The sequence below is a fragment of the Lithobates pipiens genome, unplaced genomic scaffold (assembly GCF_037356315.1).
Source record: "Lithobates pipiens isolate NorthernLeopardFrog02 unplaced genomic scaffold, aLitPip1_a1.2 Scaffold_8, whole genome shotgun sequence".
Lineage (NCBI taxonomy): Eukaryota > Metazoa > Chordata > Amphibia > Anura > Ranidae > Lithobates > Lithobates pipiens.
In genome coordinates, this window is record NW_027507903.1 from 659,806,359 (window position 1) to 659,823,192 (window position 16,834).

Consider the following 16,834-nt stretch of genomic DNA (forward strand, 5'->3'; position numbering starts at 1 on the left):
AAGCACAATATTTTAGCAAAAAATCCCCCTTCAGTCCATCATGAATGCTGCTGCCAGGCTCATCCACCTTACCAACCGCTCAGTGTCTGCCACCCCTCTCTGCCAATCCCTCACTGGATTCCACTCATCTAGTAAATCAAATTCAAAATACTAACAATAACTTACAAAACCATCCACAACTTGGCTTCAGCTACATCACTAAGCTAGTCTCAAAATATCAACCAAACCGCTCTCTTCATTCCTCCCAAGACCTCCCGCTCTCTAATTCCCTCATCACCTCACCCCATAGTGACCTCTGGGACTTCTCCTGAGCCTCTTCCATCCTCTGGAACTCGCTACTCCAATCTGTCCGACTATCTCCTACTCTGTCCACTTTCAGACGATCCCTGAAAACTCATCTCTTCAGAGAGGCCTACCCTGCCCCCACCTAACAACTGTACATTTATTTTCTCCATCAGCCCATCCCCCACAGTTATTACCTTTTGTATGTCTTGACTCTCCCTTCTAGATTGTAAGCTCTAAAGGTGCAGGGCTCTCTGATTCCTCCTCTATTACACTGTAATTGTAATGTCTGCCTTCATAATGTCTGTCTTCATGTTGTAAAGCCCTGTATAAAATATAGGCTCTATATAAACCCATAATAATAATAATAATGATTTCATAAAGAATCTTTATTTCACAATAACATTTCATTTCCTAATCCTTCCCCATCACCAGGACACATCTAGTGATTATAATACACCATCACATAATACAATATATTAGGATCCATTATAAAAGAGATCCCATAGAATTCTATTGGTGATCCATTCTATGGGGACACATTATATTGGGGACACATTCCAGTTCTAGTAATCATACATTATTATAGTGATATCATTATATTAGTGATAAATCCCATTATTTCTTTCATTAGTAAATCTCGGGATCATTTCTTCATATATTTCCTTTGAGATTTTTCCATCGATTTTCATCTCTTTTTATTTGTAGATCTATTATTCATTTCTATTTCCTCACACAATAAAATAATCAATAGAATAAACTCATTGTAAATGTATTAATAATAAGGACTTATGCTGTCTACACATTATATTCCTATAGATATATAGATAGATAGAGATAGATTTGTTCTTAAAGGGCCAGTACGCCTCTATCTGTACTTTCCACATTGGGTCCCTCGGTAGCCATTTCTCTACTATGACATCACAGCTCGGACACAGACAATAAGTCATATTACACTCTGTGCTCTCTCTCAGCTCCAGCACTCTATACAATTCTTCACCGTCCCGTCTCACTATACACAGTGCTCATGTATTGGGAACGCCCGCCCCCTTCTGTAGGTGACCCAAGAGCCGTACACACATACTTATACTTTCCTTTATTGTTCCTTCATCAAAGTCCTCACTAAGTCCCCAGTTTCCCGGGTATTGAGGGATCATGTGACCTTCTCCCAGCATGCAGTGTTCAGGCCTGAGCGGCCAATCACAGGACTTACATACTGTCACATGATGGAGGGGTGACATCATCAATCCTGTGTAAGCTCCGACATAACCCAACATTTATCTTACATGGGTGAGGACTCAGAGCTCTGACATGGATTGATGGGAGGCTATAAAAGGGGGTAGAAGTGGGCCGGGGGCTGTGACTGCCCTAAGTGAGCAAATGACAAAGAGACTTATTAATGTAACTTGGAACCCTAAAGTAGCGTGACACATAAAGGGTCCCTAAGTAATAAGGGTAACGACTTTCTTCTTTTCAGAAAACTGACAGCATGAGGGCAAAAAAAGCTGTTGACCGTCTCCTGTTTCCTTCCATGATTAGCTGTAAATTGGCTGACATCTGATCACATGGTAAAGGGCTCGCTGTGATTGGCCCTTTACCTGATCTGTAATCAGTCGAATCCCAAGGGGGGATGGGCAGTGTGAGAACGGGAGGATGTACATGGACGCCCTCCCGGCATTTTAAGACAGAGCTGTAGCCGTCTTTCGGCTGTAGTGTGGGCACCAAGTGGTTTAACCACTTACAGACCGGACCATTTTGCTGGTCAAAGACCAGACCACTTTTTGCGATTCGGCACTGCGTCGCTTTAACTGACAATTGCGCAGTCGTGCCTCGTGGCTCCCAAATGAAATTGGCGTTCTTTTTTTCCCACAAATAGAACTTTCTTTTGGTGGTATTTGATCACCTCTGCAGTTTTTACTTTTTGCGCTATAAACAAAAAAAGAGCAACAATTTTGAAAAAAATGCAATATTTTTTACTTTTTGTTATAATAAATATCCCCAAAAAATATATAAAAAAACATTTTTTCCCTCAGTTTAGGCCGATACGTATTCTTCTACATATTTTTGGTAAAAAATAAAAATAAAAAAATCGCAATAAGCGATTATTGATTGCTTTGCGCAATAGTTATAGCGTTTACAAAATAGGGATAGTTTTATGCCATTTTTATTGATAATTTCTTATTTTTTTTCACTAGTAATGGCAGCGATTAACGATTTTTATTGTAACTGCGACATTGTGGCGGACACATCGGACATTTTTGACACATTTTTGGGACCATTGTCATTTATACAGCAATCACTGCTATATAAATGCAGTGATTCCGGTGTAAATGACACTGGCAGTGAAGGGGTTAACCAGTGGGTGGCAGTGTAGGGGTTAAGTGTTCCTAGGGGTGTGTTACTAACTGTGGGGGGGTTGGGGTTTAATTTAGTGAACACTGATCTCTGCTCCAATCACATGGAGCAGAGATCAGCGTCACTAGTTGCTAGGCAGAATGGAGAAATGCTGTTTACATTCGGCCGCTCCGTGAGACGATCGCGGGTATGCCCGCGGAGATTGAGTCCACGGGTCCCGCGACCGGACTCACGGGGGTCCCGGAGGCGCGCTCCCGATGGCAGGGTGGCAAATTTAAAGGGATGTACATGTACGCCCATTTGCCTGCCCGTGCCATTCTGCCGACGTACATCGGCGTGCGCTGGTCGGCAAGTGGTTAATCTGCCCAGCAACAAATCCCCTCCCCCCAAAAAATGTATAAAAACACAAAATGAAATTATCACGGTATAAAAACCTGTGGAAATCACAGCAAAAAGCACATCAGAAAGGCTGAAAAGCCCCCTGCATAGGTGTGAATGGAGCCTTAGGCTGGGATGAGACTTGTGGGTCGCGGGAACCAGTGCGATTCCTGTGCGGGTTCCCTCATCACACCTCAATCACCGGACGGTCACACTGACATCTGAGAACCGCTGCGGGGGGGGTGGGGGGGTCAATGGAAAGTTAATGACACCCCCAGATCACTTCGCAGATCGCAGTGCAAACGCTGAAATGGTGCAGGAATCGGATTGTATAGATGTGACACCCAATGTGATCCGATTCCAGTGAGGACCAAAAAAAGGGTCCGGCACCATTCTGGTGTGAATGTGATTTCAGTCACACAGTTTGTACGGCTGAATTCACATCACACAGACATGACATGTGATCTGCACAGCAATGTGATCCCAGCCTTAGAGAGATTTCCTCTCACTTCCTGTCCTGGTGACACCAATACAAGGAGGGAGAGAAATCTGTACAGGGACAGAGACATATAAACATCTGACAGGGGCTCTAATCCTTCTCCTTCCTTATTATACTAAACATATCATTCTTATTTCAGTCTGTGTTCCTGTTGGAGAGTTCCCCTCATTTCCTGTCTAGATAAATGTTGTCACCGGGACAGGAAGTGAGGGTAAATCTCTGCAATGGAGCCCCGGATAGAAGAAAAAAACCTGACAGGGGATCTAATCCTGACCCACTCTGCCTAAAAACAGTCTGGGCTCTATGATCACATTTTTTTCTTCCAGTAATAAATCTCTAGATGACGTCTTCATAGATTTCCTCTCAGATTGTTCCATTTATTTCCATCTCTTTGTAGTATAGATTGTATGGATGAGGAGGGGGAGGGGCAGAGAGGAGAGGTGACCCCATCCTATCCCATCACAGTGAACCCACCCCCCTCTATGTCTGATCATGGCTGCCCCTGCCCCATACAGAGGGACCCCATGTGGGGGAGGGGCAGAGAGGGGAGGGGCAGGAGGGGGAGGAGATGGCTGATGTCAAATACTGTGACAAAACACAGAAAGTATTATGTCAGATTGTCATGGGAGAGATAGATAGATAGATAGATAGATAGATAGATAGATAGATAGATAGATAGATAGATAGATAGATAGATAGATAGATAGATAGATAGAGATTTCTCACTGACCAATAGGAACATGTTATTGTTTACTCCAATAATTGGACAGATATTCTACCCAATCACAGCGATCAGTAAGAAATCTCACATTTATTTATAGTAGAAAACCCTGCAGGAAGCCCCGCCCACTGCTATATACTATTGGATGAATATAAAATGAATTCCCCTCCTTCTTCTGACATCACCAGACTGTGGGCGGAGCTTCACATCTCCCGCCTCCCCCCACATATCTTTATACAACCTTCCCATACACCTATCCCAGCATGGAGGGGCTCAGTGAAGGTGGTGGTGAAGGTGTGGAGATGTCGGATCGGGTCACACAGATCATAAAAGGAGATCCGCCCGGCCTCATAATCCAGATATATCCTGACTCTGTTACTGGGGGGATTGGGGGGTAAGAAGGTCCATTTACTGTCATGTATCACACAATACTGATAAATACAACTGTGCAATCCCCAGGACTTCTTATTCCTTCCAATCCCTGTCCCCTCCCCTCTCCTCCCTATACTGGGGTAACACATCCCGACTCTCCAGTCTTCTGACCCCCCGACATCCACTTCCCAGTAATGTCTCCCTGAGGAGAAACTCCGACTGCTCAACACCTGAGGACAATGCTGGAATCTCTCTGGTGTTTCTGGGTGATTCTGGTTTCTATCTGACTTGGATACAGTTTTCCTGTCATCTGATATCTGTAGATAATTATTAGCTGTGTTTCCATCCAGTAATATGTCTGCAGCTCCCTGTATATAGAATACATTTATCTCTGTTATTATATCAGATACACCTGTGTGTAAGACCCCCGCCACATCCAGACCCCCTCCATCATGGAGGAGCTCCTCATGTCTCTCTCTGTCCTCATTATCTCCATCCTCAGTATCACACAAGTCACCTGTGTCTGATTCCTGTAAGACAGTCAGTGGATCCGTCACGTTACACAGCTCCTCAATGTGACGCAACTTCCTGGACAGCTCCTCCTTCTTTATTTCCAGATCCCGGATGGAGATGGAGATCCGCTCTGCCCTCCCGGAGATGTCCCTCAGGACTCTCTTCTCCAGGTCTTCCAGACGTCTCCTGAGATTAGACATGTGCAATTTGTTTAGTTCCAAATTAGTTTAACGAATTTTGACAAATCTGTCAATTTCGAAATTTTCAAATTTTTCCATTTCTGAAATTACAAATTCTGAATTTTAGGGGAAAGGAGGTAGATTGAAAAAATTGTGAAGGTAGGGGAGATGTGATAAAGAGCTCCCTATACCAATTCCAAATTCAATCATACCAAAAGCATGTTGGACTATACCGGTACTTGATTCAATAGATAAAACTCAGAAAATATATAATAAAAAAGTACAAATTTTAATACAAGGAAAGAATTTTTTCACAAGCAAAAAACAATATATTGATACAGCGAAACAGATTATATTTAAAAAGCTAGTGTATCCCAGATTTCTTGTGTACAGTTACTCATAATCGAGATCCGTTCTAGGAGTACATTTTGGAGATTCCTCGACTAGTTTCGCGGAATTTATCCGCTTCATCTGGAGGTAGTCTGAGAATTAAAATATACATTAGAAAATTCATATACTTATACAGTCATATAGATATATATCGCAAAATAAACAAGATCAAAAGAAATATACAATTAAATTTACAAAAAAGAAGGGATTGTAGGGGAATTTGTTACGAAGAACAAAGGGGGGAAAAAAAAAAACAAAAAAAATAAATAAATAAAAATAAAAAAGAAAGAAGGGGGAAGCAGGCGTCCGAGTCCCCTCAAATTTTCTCACCCCGGCGGGCATGGGGGATATAATGCACGTGATGGAACATGGTAAAATCAGAAAAAAAAAAAAACCCCATATAATGAAAAAATTGTATTATATAACCATAAATTAAGAAAGTAAAATTAATCAAGACTATATAGCTGTACCTGACAAGGAAAATGTCTCAATCCAGAAATTGGCAGTGTGTGGATCACCATCTTGAGGATCCATGTTATCTGTAATTGCAGGATATAGAGACTAATATATTCCCCAACTGTACAAAGTTGGTCAGTGAGGATGAATGCTCCTCAGTTTCAGCAGTTCAAAAGCAGGCAAATATTCCTGCAATAAGTATAAAAATTAAGTATAATATAAATGGACACATCAAGGAGCCATAATATGAATAGGTAGTGAGGTGAACCATAATAGATCCAATAAGTAATCACATACCTGGTTTGCAGATGTCATGAGTGAAACGGAGGAGCAGCAAAATTCCAATCCACCATATAGAGTGCAGATCCATAACTAGCGGTCAATCCAGACTGCTGTTATATGGGATCCCCAACAGGATGTGATGTCAGACAATCAACACACTGTCAACACCTCCACACTGAACAGGTGGACTCCAGGAAGGCGTCACACAGGAAGTGTGCTAGGGAAGGGTGGAAGACAACAGATGTACTGATGTCTAGCCCTTAGAACCTGCAAGCCAAAAGGGGAAAGAAACAAAGGTGACTGCCCCTCCTGGCCAGGAGGTGTACATGTCCGCCAGGGGGAGAAAGAGGAAGGAAACGAACGGCTAAAACAGAAAAAATGGGGAAAAAAAAATTAATAAAAAATAAATAAAAAAAAATAAAAATAGGAAAAATATATCAAAAAAGTCTACGTAACAAAGACTCCAATAATACACTTATAATGAAACAAAGAATATAATAAACAACATAATAACCAAATAGTATAATTCATATACATATATATATATATATATATATATATATATATATAATGGATGAAAAAAAGAAAAAAAAAATTCTTTTACATTATTACAACTTAGGGGTTGTCAACGATATCAACAAGGGGGGGGGGGGGGGGGGGAGGAGGGGAAGGGGCGATCCAGAAGGAGAACAAAAAAAACAAAAACAAAAGGAAATTCTTAGATTTATTGTAAAAACGAAGTTTTTGAAATAGCGCTAGGGTTATGAGGGAAATTGGGTTGTGGTACATCAGAAAATTGGGAAGGTGATGACAGTGGGGAAGGAAATTCCTCCACACTGCCCTCATCATATAGGAGCATGCGGTCGCGAAGTGCCCTAAATTCAGCTATAGTGAAATGTTTGGTGCTTTCAGTGAGTTGTCGTTCCAAATTAGAATTAGTGTGATCTTTACTAAACATGAATTTGAATGTGAGATTACGTGCAAATAGGTGTAGGTCTGTTAATAGTCTCAGTGATTTGAAGGCGGTCTAAAGGGCGAAAGCCCAGGCCCAGATGAAGTACTGATAGTTCATCTTTAGAGAATGAATAAGGAGTAAGGTTTGCGATATTGTGGTTGGTGTTGAATTGGGAGTGTATAGTGGGGTTTGTGAGGGTTTTTTTCATATATAAATCCAGGTTGACTTGGTGTTTCCTCAAATCTAAAAAAAAAAAAAAAAAAAAAAAAAAAAAAAATATTTTTTTGATCCTCATTAATTTTGGTCTATTTATTTGTTATAAGGGAGGAATTAAGTGATTTAGGGATAGTGCTGTGTGAAGTAAGTTGACTAGTGGGAACCTCCACTGTATGTGGTGTGTCACTACAGGTTTGTATAGTAGGTGTACGAGCATGGGATATGTTTTTATGTCGTCTTGAATCTTATATTCATTCAAACAAATAGTTTGTATATTGGTCATAAAGCTCGTCCATTCCATCCTTTAAAATTCCACGGTGAAAAGTAAGGAAAAAAAAAAAGAAAAAAAAAAAAAAAAGGAGGAAAAAAGGGGAAGGGGGGAAAAAGAAAAAACAAACAAACTAGTGTTTTTCCTCCTGGATCGTCCCAGATATCATAAACATGTAGTAACATTCATAGTAAAAAACACTTTTCACCATGGAATTTTAAAGGATGGAATGGACGAGCTTTATGACCAATACAGTGGTGTGAAAAAGTGTTTGCCCCCTTCCTCATTTCCTGTTCCTTTGCATGTTTGTCACACTTAAGTGTTTCGGAACATCAAACCAATTTAAACAATAGTCAAGGACAACACAAGTAAACACAAAATGCAATTTGTAAATGAAGGTGTTTATTATTAAAGGTGAAAAAAAATCCAAACCATCATGGCCCTGTGTGAAAAAGTGATTGCCCCCCTTGTTAAAACATACTATAACTGTGGTTGTCCACACCTGAGTTCAATTTCTCTAGCCACACCCAGGCCTGATTATTGCCACACCTGTTCACAATCAAGGCATCACTTAAATAGGAGCTGCTTGACACAGTAAGGTCCACCAGAAGATCCTTAAAAGCTACACATCATGCCGAGACCCAAAGAAATTCAGGAACAATTGAGAAAGAAAGTAATTGAGATCTATCAGTCTGGAAAGGGTTATAAAGCCATTTCCAAAGCTTTGGGAATCCAGCGAACCACAGTGAGAGCCATTATCCACAAATGGCGAAGACATGGAACAGTGGTGAACCTTCCCAGGAGTGGCCGGCCGCCCAAAATTACCCCAAGAGCGCAGCGACGACTCATCCAAGAGGTCACAAAAGACCCCACAACAACGTCCAAGGAACTGCAGGCCTCACTTGCCTCAGTTAAGGTCAGCGTTCATGCCTCCACCATCAGGAAAAGACTGGGCAAAAATGGCCTGCATGGCAGAGCTCCAAGGAGAAAACCACTGCTGAGCAAAAAGAACATCAAAGCTCGTCTCAATTTCTCCACAACACATCTTGATGATCCCCAAGACTTTTGGGACAACATTCTGTGGACCGATGAGACAAAAGTGGAACTCTTTGGAAGGTGTGTGTCCAAGTATATCTGGCGTAGAAGGAACACTGCATTTCAGAAAAAGAACATTATACCAACAGTAAGATATGGTGGTGGTAGTGTGATGGTCTGGGGCTGTTTTGCTGCTTCAGGACCTGGAAGACTTGCCGTGATAAAAGGAACTATGAATTCTGCTGTCTACCAAGAGATCCTGAAGGAGAATGTCCGACCATCTGTTCGTGTACTCAAGCTGAAACGAACTTAGGTTCTGCAGCAGGACAATGATCCTAAACACACCAGTAAGTCCACCACCGAATGGCTGAAGAAAAACAAAATGAAGACTTTGGAGTGGCCTAGCCAAAGTCCTGACCTGAATCCTATTGAGATGTTGTGGTATGACCTTAAAAAGGCCGTTCATGCTCGAAAACCCTCTAATGTAACTGAATTAGGACAATTCTGCAAAGATGAGTGGGCCAAAATTCCTCCAGGACGCTGTAAAAGCCTCATTGCACGTTATCGCAAACGCTTGGTTGCAGTTGTTGCTGCTAAGGGTGGCCCAACCAGTTATTAGGTTTAGGGGGCAATCACTTTTTCACACAGGGCCATGATGGTTTGGATTTTTTTTCACCTTTAATAATAAACACCTTCATTTACAAATTGCATTTTGTGTTTACTTGTGTTGTCCTTGACTATTGTTTAAATTGGTTTGATGTTCCGAAACACTTAAGTGTGACAAACATGCAAAGGAACAGGAAATGAGGAAGGGGGCAAACACTTTTTCACACCACTGTATACAAACTATTTGTTTGAATGAATATAAGATTCAAGACGACATAAAAACATATCCCATGCTCGTACACCTACTATACAAACCTGTAGTGACACACCACATACAGTGGAGGTTCCCACTAGTCAACTTACTTCACACAGCACTATCCCTAAATCACTTAATTCCTCCCTTATAACAAATAAATAGACCAAAATTAATGAGGATCAAAAAAATATTTTTTCCTTTTTTTTTTTTTTTTTTTTTTTTAGATTTGAGGAAACACCAAGTCAACCTGGATTTATATATGAAAAAAACCCTCACAAACCCCACTATACACTCCCAATTCAACACCAACCACAATATCGCAAACCTTACTCCTTATTCATTCTCTAAAGATGAACTATCAGTACTTCATCTGGGCCTGGGCTTTCGCCCTTTAGACCGCCTTCAAATCACTGAGACTATTAACAGACCTACACCTATTTGCACGTAATCTCACATTCAAATTCATGTTTAGTAAAGATCACACTAATTCTAATTTGGAACGACAACTCACTGAAAGCACCAAACATTTCACTATAGCTGAATTTAGGGCACTTCGCGACCGCATGCTCCTATATGATGAGGGCAGTGTGGAGGAATTTCCTTCCCCACTGTCGTCACCTTCCCAATTTTCTGATGTACCACAACCCAATTTCCCTCATAACCCTAGCGCTATTTCAAAAACTTCGTTTTTACAATAAATCTAAGAATTTCCTTTTTTTTGTTTTTTTTTGTTCTCCTCCTGGATCGCCCCTTCCCCTCCTCCCCCCCCCCCCCCCTTGTTGATATCGTTGACAACCCCTAATTTGTAATAATGTAAAATAATTTTTTTTTTCTTTTTCTCATCCATTATATATATATATATATATATATATATATATATATATGTATATGAATTATACTATTTGGTTATTATGTTATTTATTATATTCTTTGTTTCATTATAAGTGTATTATTGGAGTCTTTGTTACGTAGACTTTTTTGATATATTTTTCCTATTTTTATTTTTTTTATTTTTTTTTTATTTTTTTTTTATTAATTTTTTTTTCCCCATTTTTTCTGTTTTAGCCGTTCGTTTCCTTCCTCTTTCTCCCCCTGGCGGACATGTACACCTCCTGGCCAGGAGGGGCAGTCACCTTTGTTTCTTTCCCCTTTTGGCTTGCAGGTTCTAAGGGCTAGACATCAGTACATCTGTTGTCTTCCACCCTTCCCTAGCACACTTCCTGTGTGACGCCTTCCTGGAGTCCACCTGTTCAGTGTGGAGGTGTTGACAGTGTGTTGATTGTCTGACATCACATCCTGTTGGGGATCCCATATAACAGCAGTCTGGATTGACCGCTAGTTATGGATCTGCACTCTATATGGTGGATTGGAATTTTGCTGCTCCTCCGTTTCACTCATGACATCTGCAAACCAGGTATGTGATTACTTATTGGATCTATTATGGTTCACCTCACTACCTATTCATATTATGGCTCCTTGATGTGTCCATTTATATTATACTTAATTTTTATACTTATTGCAGGAATATTTGCCTGCTTTTGAACTGCTGAAACTGAGGAGCATTCATCCTCACTGACCAACTTTGTACAGTTGGGGAATATATTAGTCTCTATATCCTGCAATTACAGATAACATGGATCCTCAAGATGGTGATCCACACACTGCCAATTTCTGGATTGAGACATTTTCCTTGTCAGGTACAGCTATATAGTCTTGATTAATTTTACTTTCTTAATTTATGGTTATATAATACAATTTTTTCATTATATGGGTTTTTTTTTTCTTTCTGATTTTACCATGTTCCATCACGTGCATTATATCCCCCATGCCCGCCGGGGTGAGAAAATTTGAGGGGACTCGGACGCCTGCTTCCCCCTTCTTTCTTTTTTTCTTTTTTTCTTTTTTTCTTTTTTTTTATTTATTTATTTATTTATTTATTTTTTCCCCCTTTGTTCTTCGTAACAAATTCCCCTACAATCCCTTCTTTTTTGTAAATTTAATTTTATATTTCTTTTGATCTTGTTTATTTTGCGATATATATCTATATGACTGTATAAGTATATGAATTTTCTAATGTATATTTTAATTCTCAGTAGGCTTGTGCAATTCGTTTCGTAACGAATCGAAATTCAGCCGAATTTTGCATCTTTCGGACATTCGGATGCATCCGAATGTCTGAATAAAAAAAATAACAAATTACAACGAATACGAAAGAAATATAACGAATGAATTCGAATGAATTCGACATGATTCGAAATTATTTCAACTGCATTCGAAATTATTTCAACCACATTCGAAAATATTTTGTGACCCGAATTTAGGGCCATGTATCTCGGGGTCACTTGGTGCTAGACACTTAAAATTTGGATATGTTGTAGTGCCAGTATTATTGCGTTTGCATATCAAATTTGGGGTTTCTAGCTATAAGTGACCCCGAGATATGTGGCCCCAAAATCGGGTCGCAAAATGTTATTAGTTATTAGAGCAGAGAATGACATTTTGCGACCCGATTTTGGGGCCACATATCTCGGGGTCACTTATAGCTAGAAACCCCAAATTTGGTATGCAAACACAATAGTACTAGCACTACAACATATCCAAATTTGGAGTTTCTAGCACCAAGTGACCCCGAGATACATGGCCCTAAATCGGGTCACAAAATATTTTCGAATGTGGTTGAAATAATGTTGAATCATGTTGAAATAATTTCGAATGCAGTAGAAATATTTTCGAATTTGGTTGAAATATTTTCGAATGGGGCCGATTTTTCGAATTCGGTAGAAAACTAAACGAAATCCGAAAACGAATTTAAGGAAGTTAACGAATATAACTAAACGAAATTAATGAATTAACGAATTAAAACGAAACGAAACGAAACAAATTTTTTCCCTTTGCACATGTCTAATTCTCAGACTACCTCCAGATGAAGCGGATAAATTCCGCGAAACTAGTCGAGGAATCTCCAAAATGTACTCCTAGAACGGAACTCGATTATGAGTAACTGTACACAAGAAATCTGGGATACACTAGCTTTTTAAATATAATATGTTTCGCTGTATCAATATATTGTTTTTTGCTTGTGAAAAAATTCTTTCCTTGTATTAAAATTTGTACTTTTTTATTATATATTTTCTGAGTTTTATGTATTGAATCAAGTACCGGTATAGTCCAACATGCTTTTGGTATGATTGAATTTGGAATTGGTATAGGGAGCTCTTTATCACATCTCCCCTACCTTCACAATTTTCAATCTACCTCCTTTCCCCTTGAATTATTACTGGATGATGGTACTTTCTATATGAATAGTTATTATATGGGAGGCTATACTTCATTATTTTTTGGCTAAATTCTGAATTTTCTAATTTCCGACTTTCTTATTTTGAATTTCTGAATTTCCAAGTTCCAATTTCCAAATTTAAAATTTCAGAATTTCGAATATCTGAGTTTCAAATTTTGAATTTCCAAATTTAAAATGTCAGAATTTAGAATTTTCTGAGTTTCGAATTTCTGGGATTCTAATTTAGAATTTCCGAGTTTCGAATATTTAAATGTAGGGATGCACCGAAATTTCGGCCGCCGAAACATATCGGCCGAAAATGCCCTTTTCGGCAATTTGCCGAAAGGAAAAAACAGCCGATAATTGAGCCGAAAATGGGGCGGGGCCTGGGCGGAACTCCGCCCCCGCCCCGCCCCTGGTGCCTCCCATGATGGGGGTGAATAGCGCAGGACTGATGCAGCCAGCGATGCCCCTCTGCAGTGAAGAGAGCCGTCTGGTTGAATAGAGCGCTCTATTCAACCAGACGGCTCTCTTCACTGCAGAGGGGCATCGCTGTCTGCATCACAGGGGGCAACACACACTGGCTGCATCACAGGGGGCCACACACACTGGCTGCATCACAGAGGGCCACACACACTGGCTGCATCACAGGGGGCCACACACACTGGCTGCATCACAGGGGGCCACACACACTGGCTGCATCACAGGGGGCCACACACACTGGCTGCATCACAGGGGGCCACACACACTGGCTGCATCACAGGGGGCCACACACACTGGCTGCATCACAGGGGGCCACACACACTGGCTGCATCACAGGGGGCCACACACACTGGCTGCATCACAGGGGGCCACACACACTGGCTGCATCACAGGGGGCAACACACACTGGCTGCATAACAGGGGGCCACACACACTGGCTGCATCACAGGGGGCCACACACACTGGCTGCACTTATCTCTTATCAGGTCGCCAGTCTCTGACCACCTCCTGTACCGTGTCGCCAGGCTCTGACCACCTCCTGTACCGTGTCGCCAGGCTCTGAACACCTCCTGTACCGTGTCGCCAGGCTCTGACCACCTCCTGTACCGTGTCGCCAGGCTCTGACCACCTCCTGTACCGTGTCGCCAGGCTCTGACCACCTCCTGTACCATGTCCCCAGCCTCTGACCACCTCCTGTACCATGTCCCCAGCCTCTGACCACCTCCTGTACCATGTCCCCAGCCTCTGACCACCTCCTGTACCATGTCCCCAGCCTCTGACCACCTCCTGTACCATGTCCCCAGCCTCTGACCACCTCCTGTACCATGTCCCCAGTCTCTGACCATCTCCTGTATAAAAATATTTTTTGAAAACAGTCATTTTCGGTATCGGTGCTGTTTCGGTATCTGTTTCGGTTTTCGGCCTAGTGTATTTTTCATTTTCGGTATCGGTTTCGGCACCAAAAAACCCATTCGGTGCATCCCTATTTAAATGTCAAATTTCCAAAATTCTGAAATTCAAAATTTAAGAAATTCGATATTTCCAAAATTCTCATTTGAAAATTCGAAATTTTGGAAATTCAAAATTTCAGAGATTTGAAATTTTGGAAATTCGGAAATTCTAAAAATTTGAAATTAGGAAATTCAAAAATTTGAAATTTCATAAATTTGAAAATTCAAAAATTTGGAAATCTGAAATTCCCAAAGTAAGAATGAAAATTTGAAAATTCAAAAGAATGAAAATCTGAAAATCTGAAATAATAAATATTAAATTAGAGATAGTGGAATTTTCTTTCAAATTTAACTGAACGTAACGAGTATGAATTCATCTAAATTTACAAATTATCTGAAATAACGAATCTAAACAAAAGTAGCAATCTAATAATAATAAATAGCAATAATAATAACAAAACCTTTTTATTATTAATTATGAATTTGTTCCATTCCATTTGTTTAGATGCGGCATTCGTTATTTCAAATAATTCCTAACTTCAGATACATTTGTATTTGTTACATTCACTAACAGCCAAATTTGAAAGGAAATTCCAATACCTAGAATTTAATAGTTATTATTTCAAATTTTACAGATTTTGTTGCTTTTTTTTTCATATTTGAAAATTTTTGGATTTTCAAAATTTTGAATTCCAAAACTTCAGAAATGGAAAATTCTGAAATTGTAAAAATTCTGAAATTCAGGAATTAAAAATTCGGATTTTCAATTTCGGAATTTTCTAATTTCCGAATTTCAAATAAAAGCAAAAAAAGAATGAAAAGAAAACAAATGAATTTTTTGTCAGTGCACATGTCTACCTGAGATCTCTAAACAGGGCAGTGACTCTCTCGGTGTCACCAGCGGCTTCTTCTTCTACTTTCCTCCGGTGTTCCTGCAGACTCTGGACTCTTTCCTCCGTCTCCTCTCTCTTTGTCAGAAGTTTCTGCAGAACATTCCTCAGTGTCTCCTTCTTCTTCTCAGAAGCCTCATCCAGTGTCTCCATCTTATGTCCTGTGTGTTCTCCAATCATACAACAAGACATACAGATACAGGTCTCATCCTCAGTACAGTAATACTCCAGGATCTTCTTATGGACGGAGCATTTCCTGCTCTCCATGGACAAGGTGGGGTCACATAAGACGTGTTCTGGGGACTTTTTGTGGACTCTCAGGTGTTTATCACATAGAGAAACTTCACAGAGCAGACAGGATCTAACAGCAGGTACAGGAGAGTCCACACAGTGAGTACAGAAGACCCCGGACTCCTCTTGATCTTGATGAGGAGACAGGAAAGTCTCTGCTATGTTACGTAGTTTCATGTTCTTCTGCAGTGCAGGCCGATCCGGAAACTTCTCTCTGCATTCAGGACAGGAATATCCTCCAGACCCCTCCTGTGTATCCAGCACACCATCAATACAGACCCGGCAGAAGTTGTGACCACATCTCAGGGTTACAGGATCGGTATAAATGTTCAGACAGACGGAACATTCCAACTCAGCTCTCAGATCACCAGACGCCATCGCTGACAGCAGAAGAGAAACGAGACTGAAAGTCTCTGACACCGGAGAGGAATGTGGATGGGGGAGGGGTGACGTCCTCCTACACAGGGTGAGGCTGGATGAATATTATAGGACACGGAGATCAGAGTACAGAAGGGAGGAGATTCGTTTTGCAGTAGTAATGAGAATTATACCTCCCAACATTAGAAGAGAGAAAGAGGGAAAGACGGATGTGGAGAAGACATGCGGAGCACTAAGTGCAATGACATGAAAAGTGGAGATGAGTACATCATGATGAAAAGGAAATTGGTTATATAACCATCTGAAGATTTACCCCCCTTCATGGCCAGGCCATTTTTTGTGATACGACACTGTGTTACTTTAACTGACAATTGGGTCGTCATGAAACACGGTACATACATTCAATATATAGCAATTTTCCCACAAAGCTTCTTCTGGTGGTATTTGATCCCCACTGCATTTTTAGCGCTATAAAATAAAAAAATATATATATTTTTTAATTTTTTTTTTAATATATTTTTTTAGCTTTTGTTATAAAACATATCCAATAAAAACATTTAAAAAATCAAATTTCTTCATCAATTTAGTCTAATATGTATTCTGCTACATGTTTTTGGTAAAAAAATCCCAATAAGTGTGTATTATTGATTGGTTTGCAGAAACACCAAAGCATCTACAAACTATGGGATAGATGAGGGGTAGGCGACCCCAGGCATGGGTGCCGGTGTCCTGTTGAATAATGTCTCTCATAGAGAAATGCATCCTATGCACTGCGCATGCGCAGTACACCACATCACTTTAG

At 40.4% G+C, this 16,834-nt stretch overlaps 1 protein-coding gene across 1 annotated transcript; it reads right to left on the reverse strand.

Annotated features, from left to right (window-relative positions):
* Positions 1-653: 653 nt before the first annotated feature.
* On the reverse strand, positions 654-16,305 carry LOC143961799 (E3 ubiquitin-protein ligase TRIM11-like). The gene is made up of 2 exons (XM_077471132.1): positions 15,332-16,305; positions 654-5,306 (listed from the first exon to the last, which is right to left on the reverse strand). Exons 1-2 carry the CDS (start codon positions 16,030-16,032, stop codon positions 4,439-4,441), a joined length of 1,569 nt encoding a protein of 522 aa, XP_077327258.1. The 5' UTR covers positions 16,033-16,305; the 3' UTR covers positions 654-4,438.
* Between the last annotated feature and the right edge of the window lie 529 nt (positions 16,306-16,834).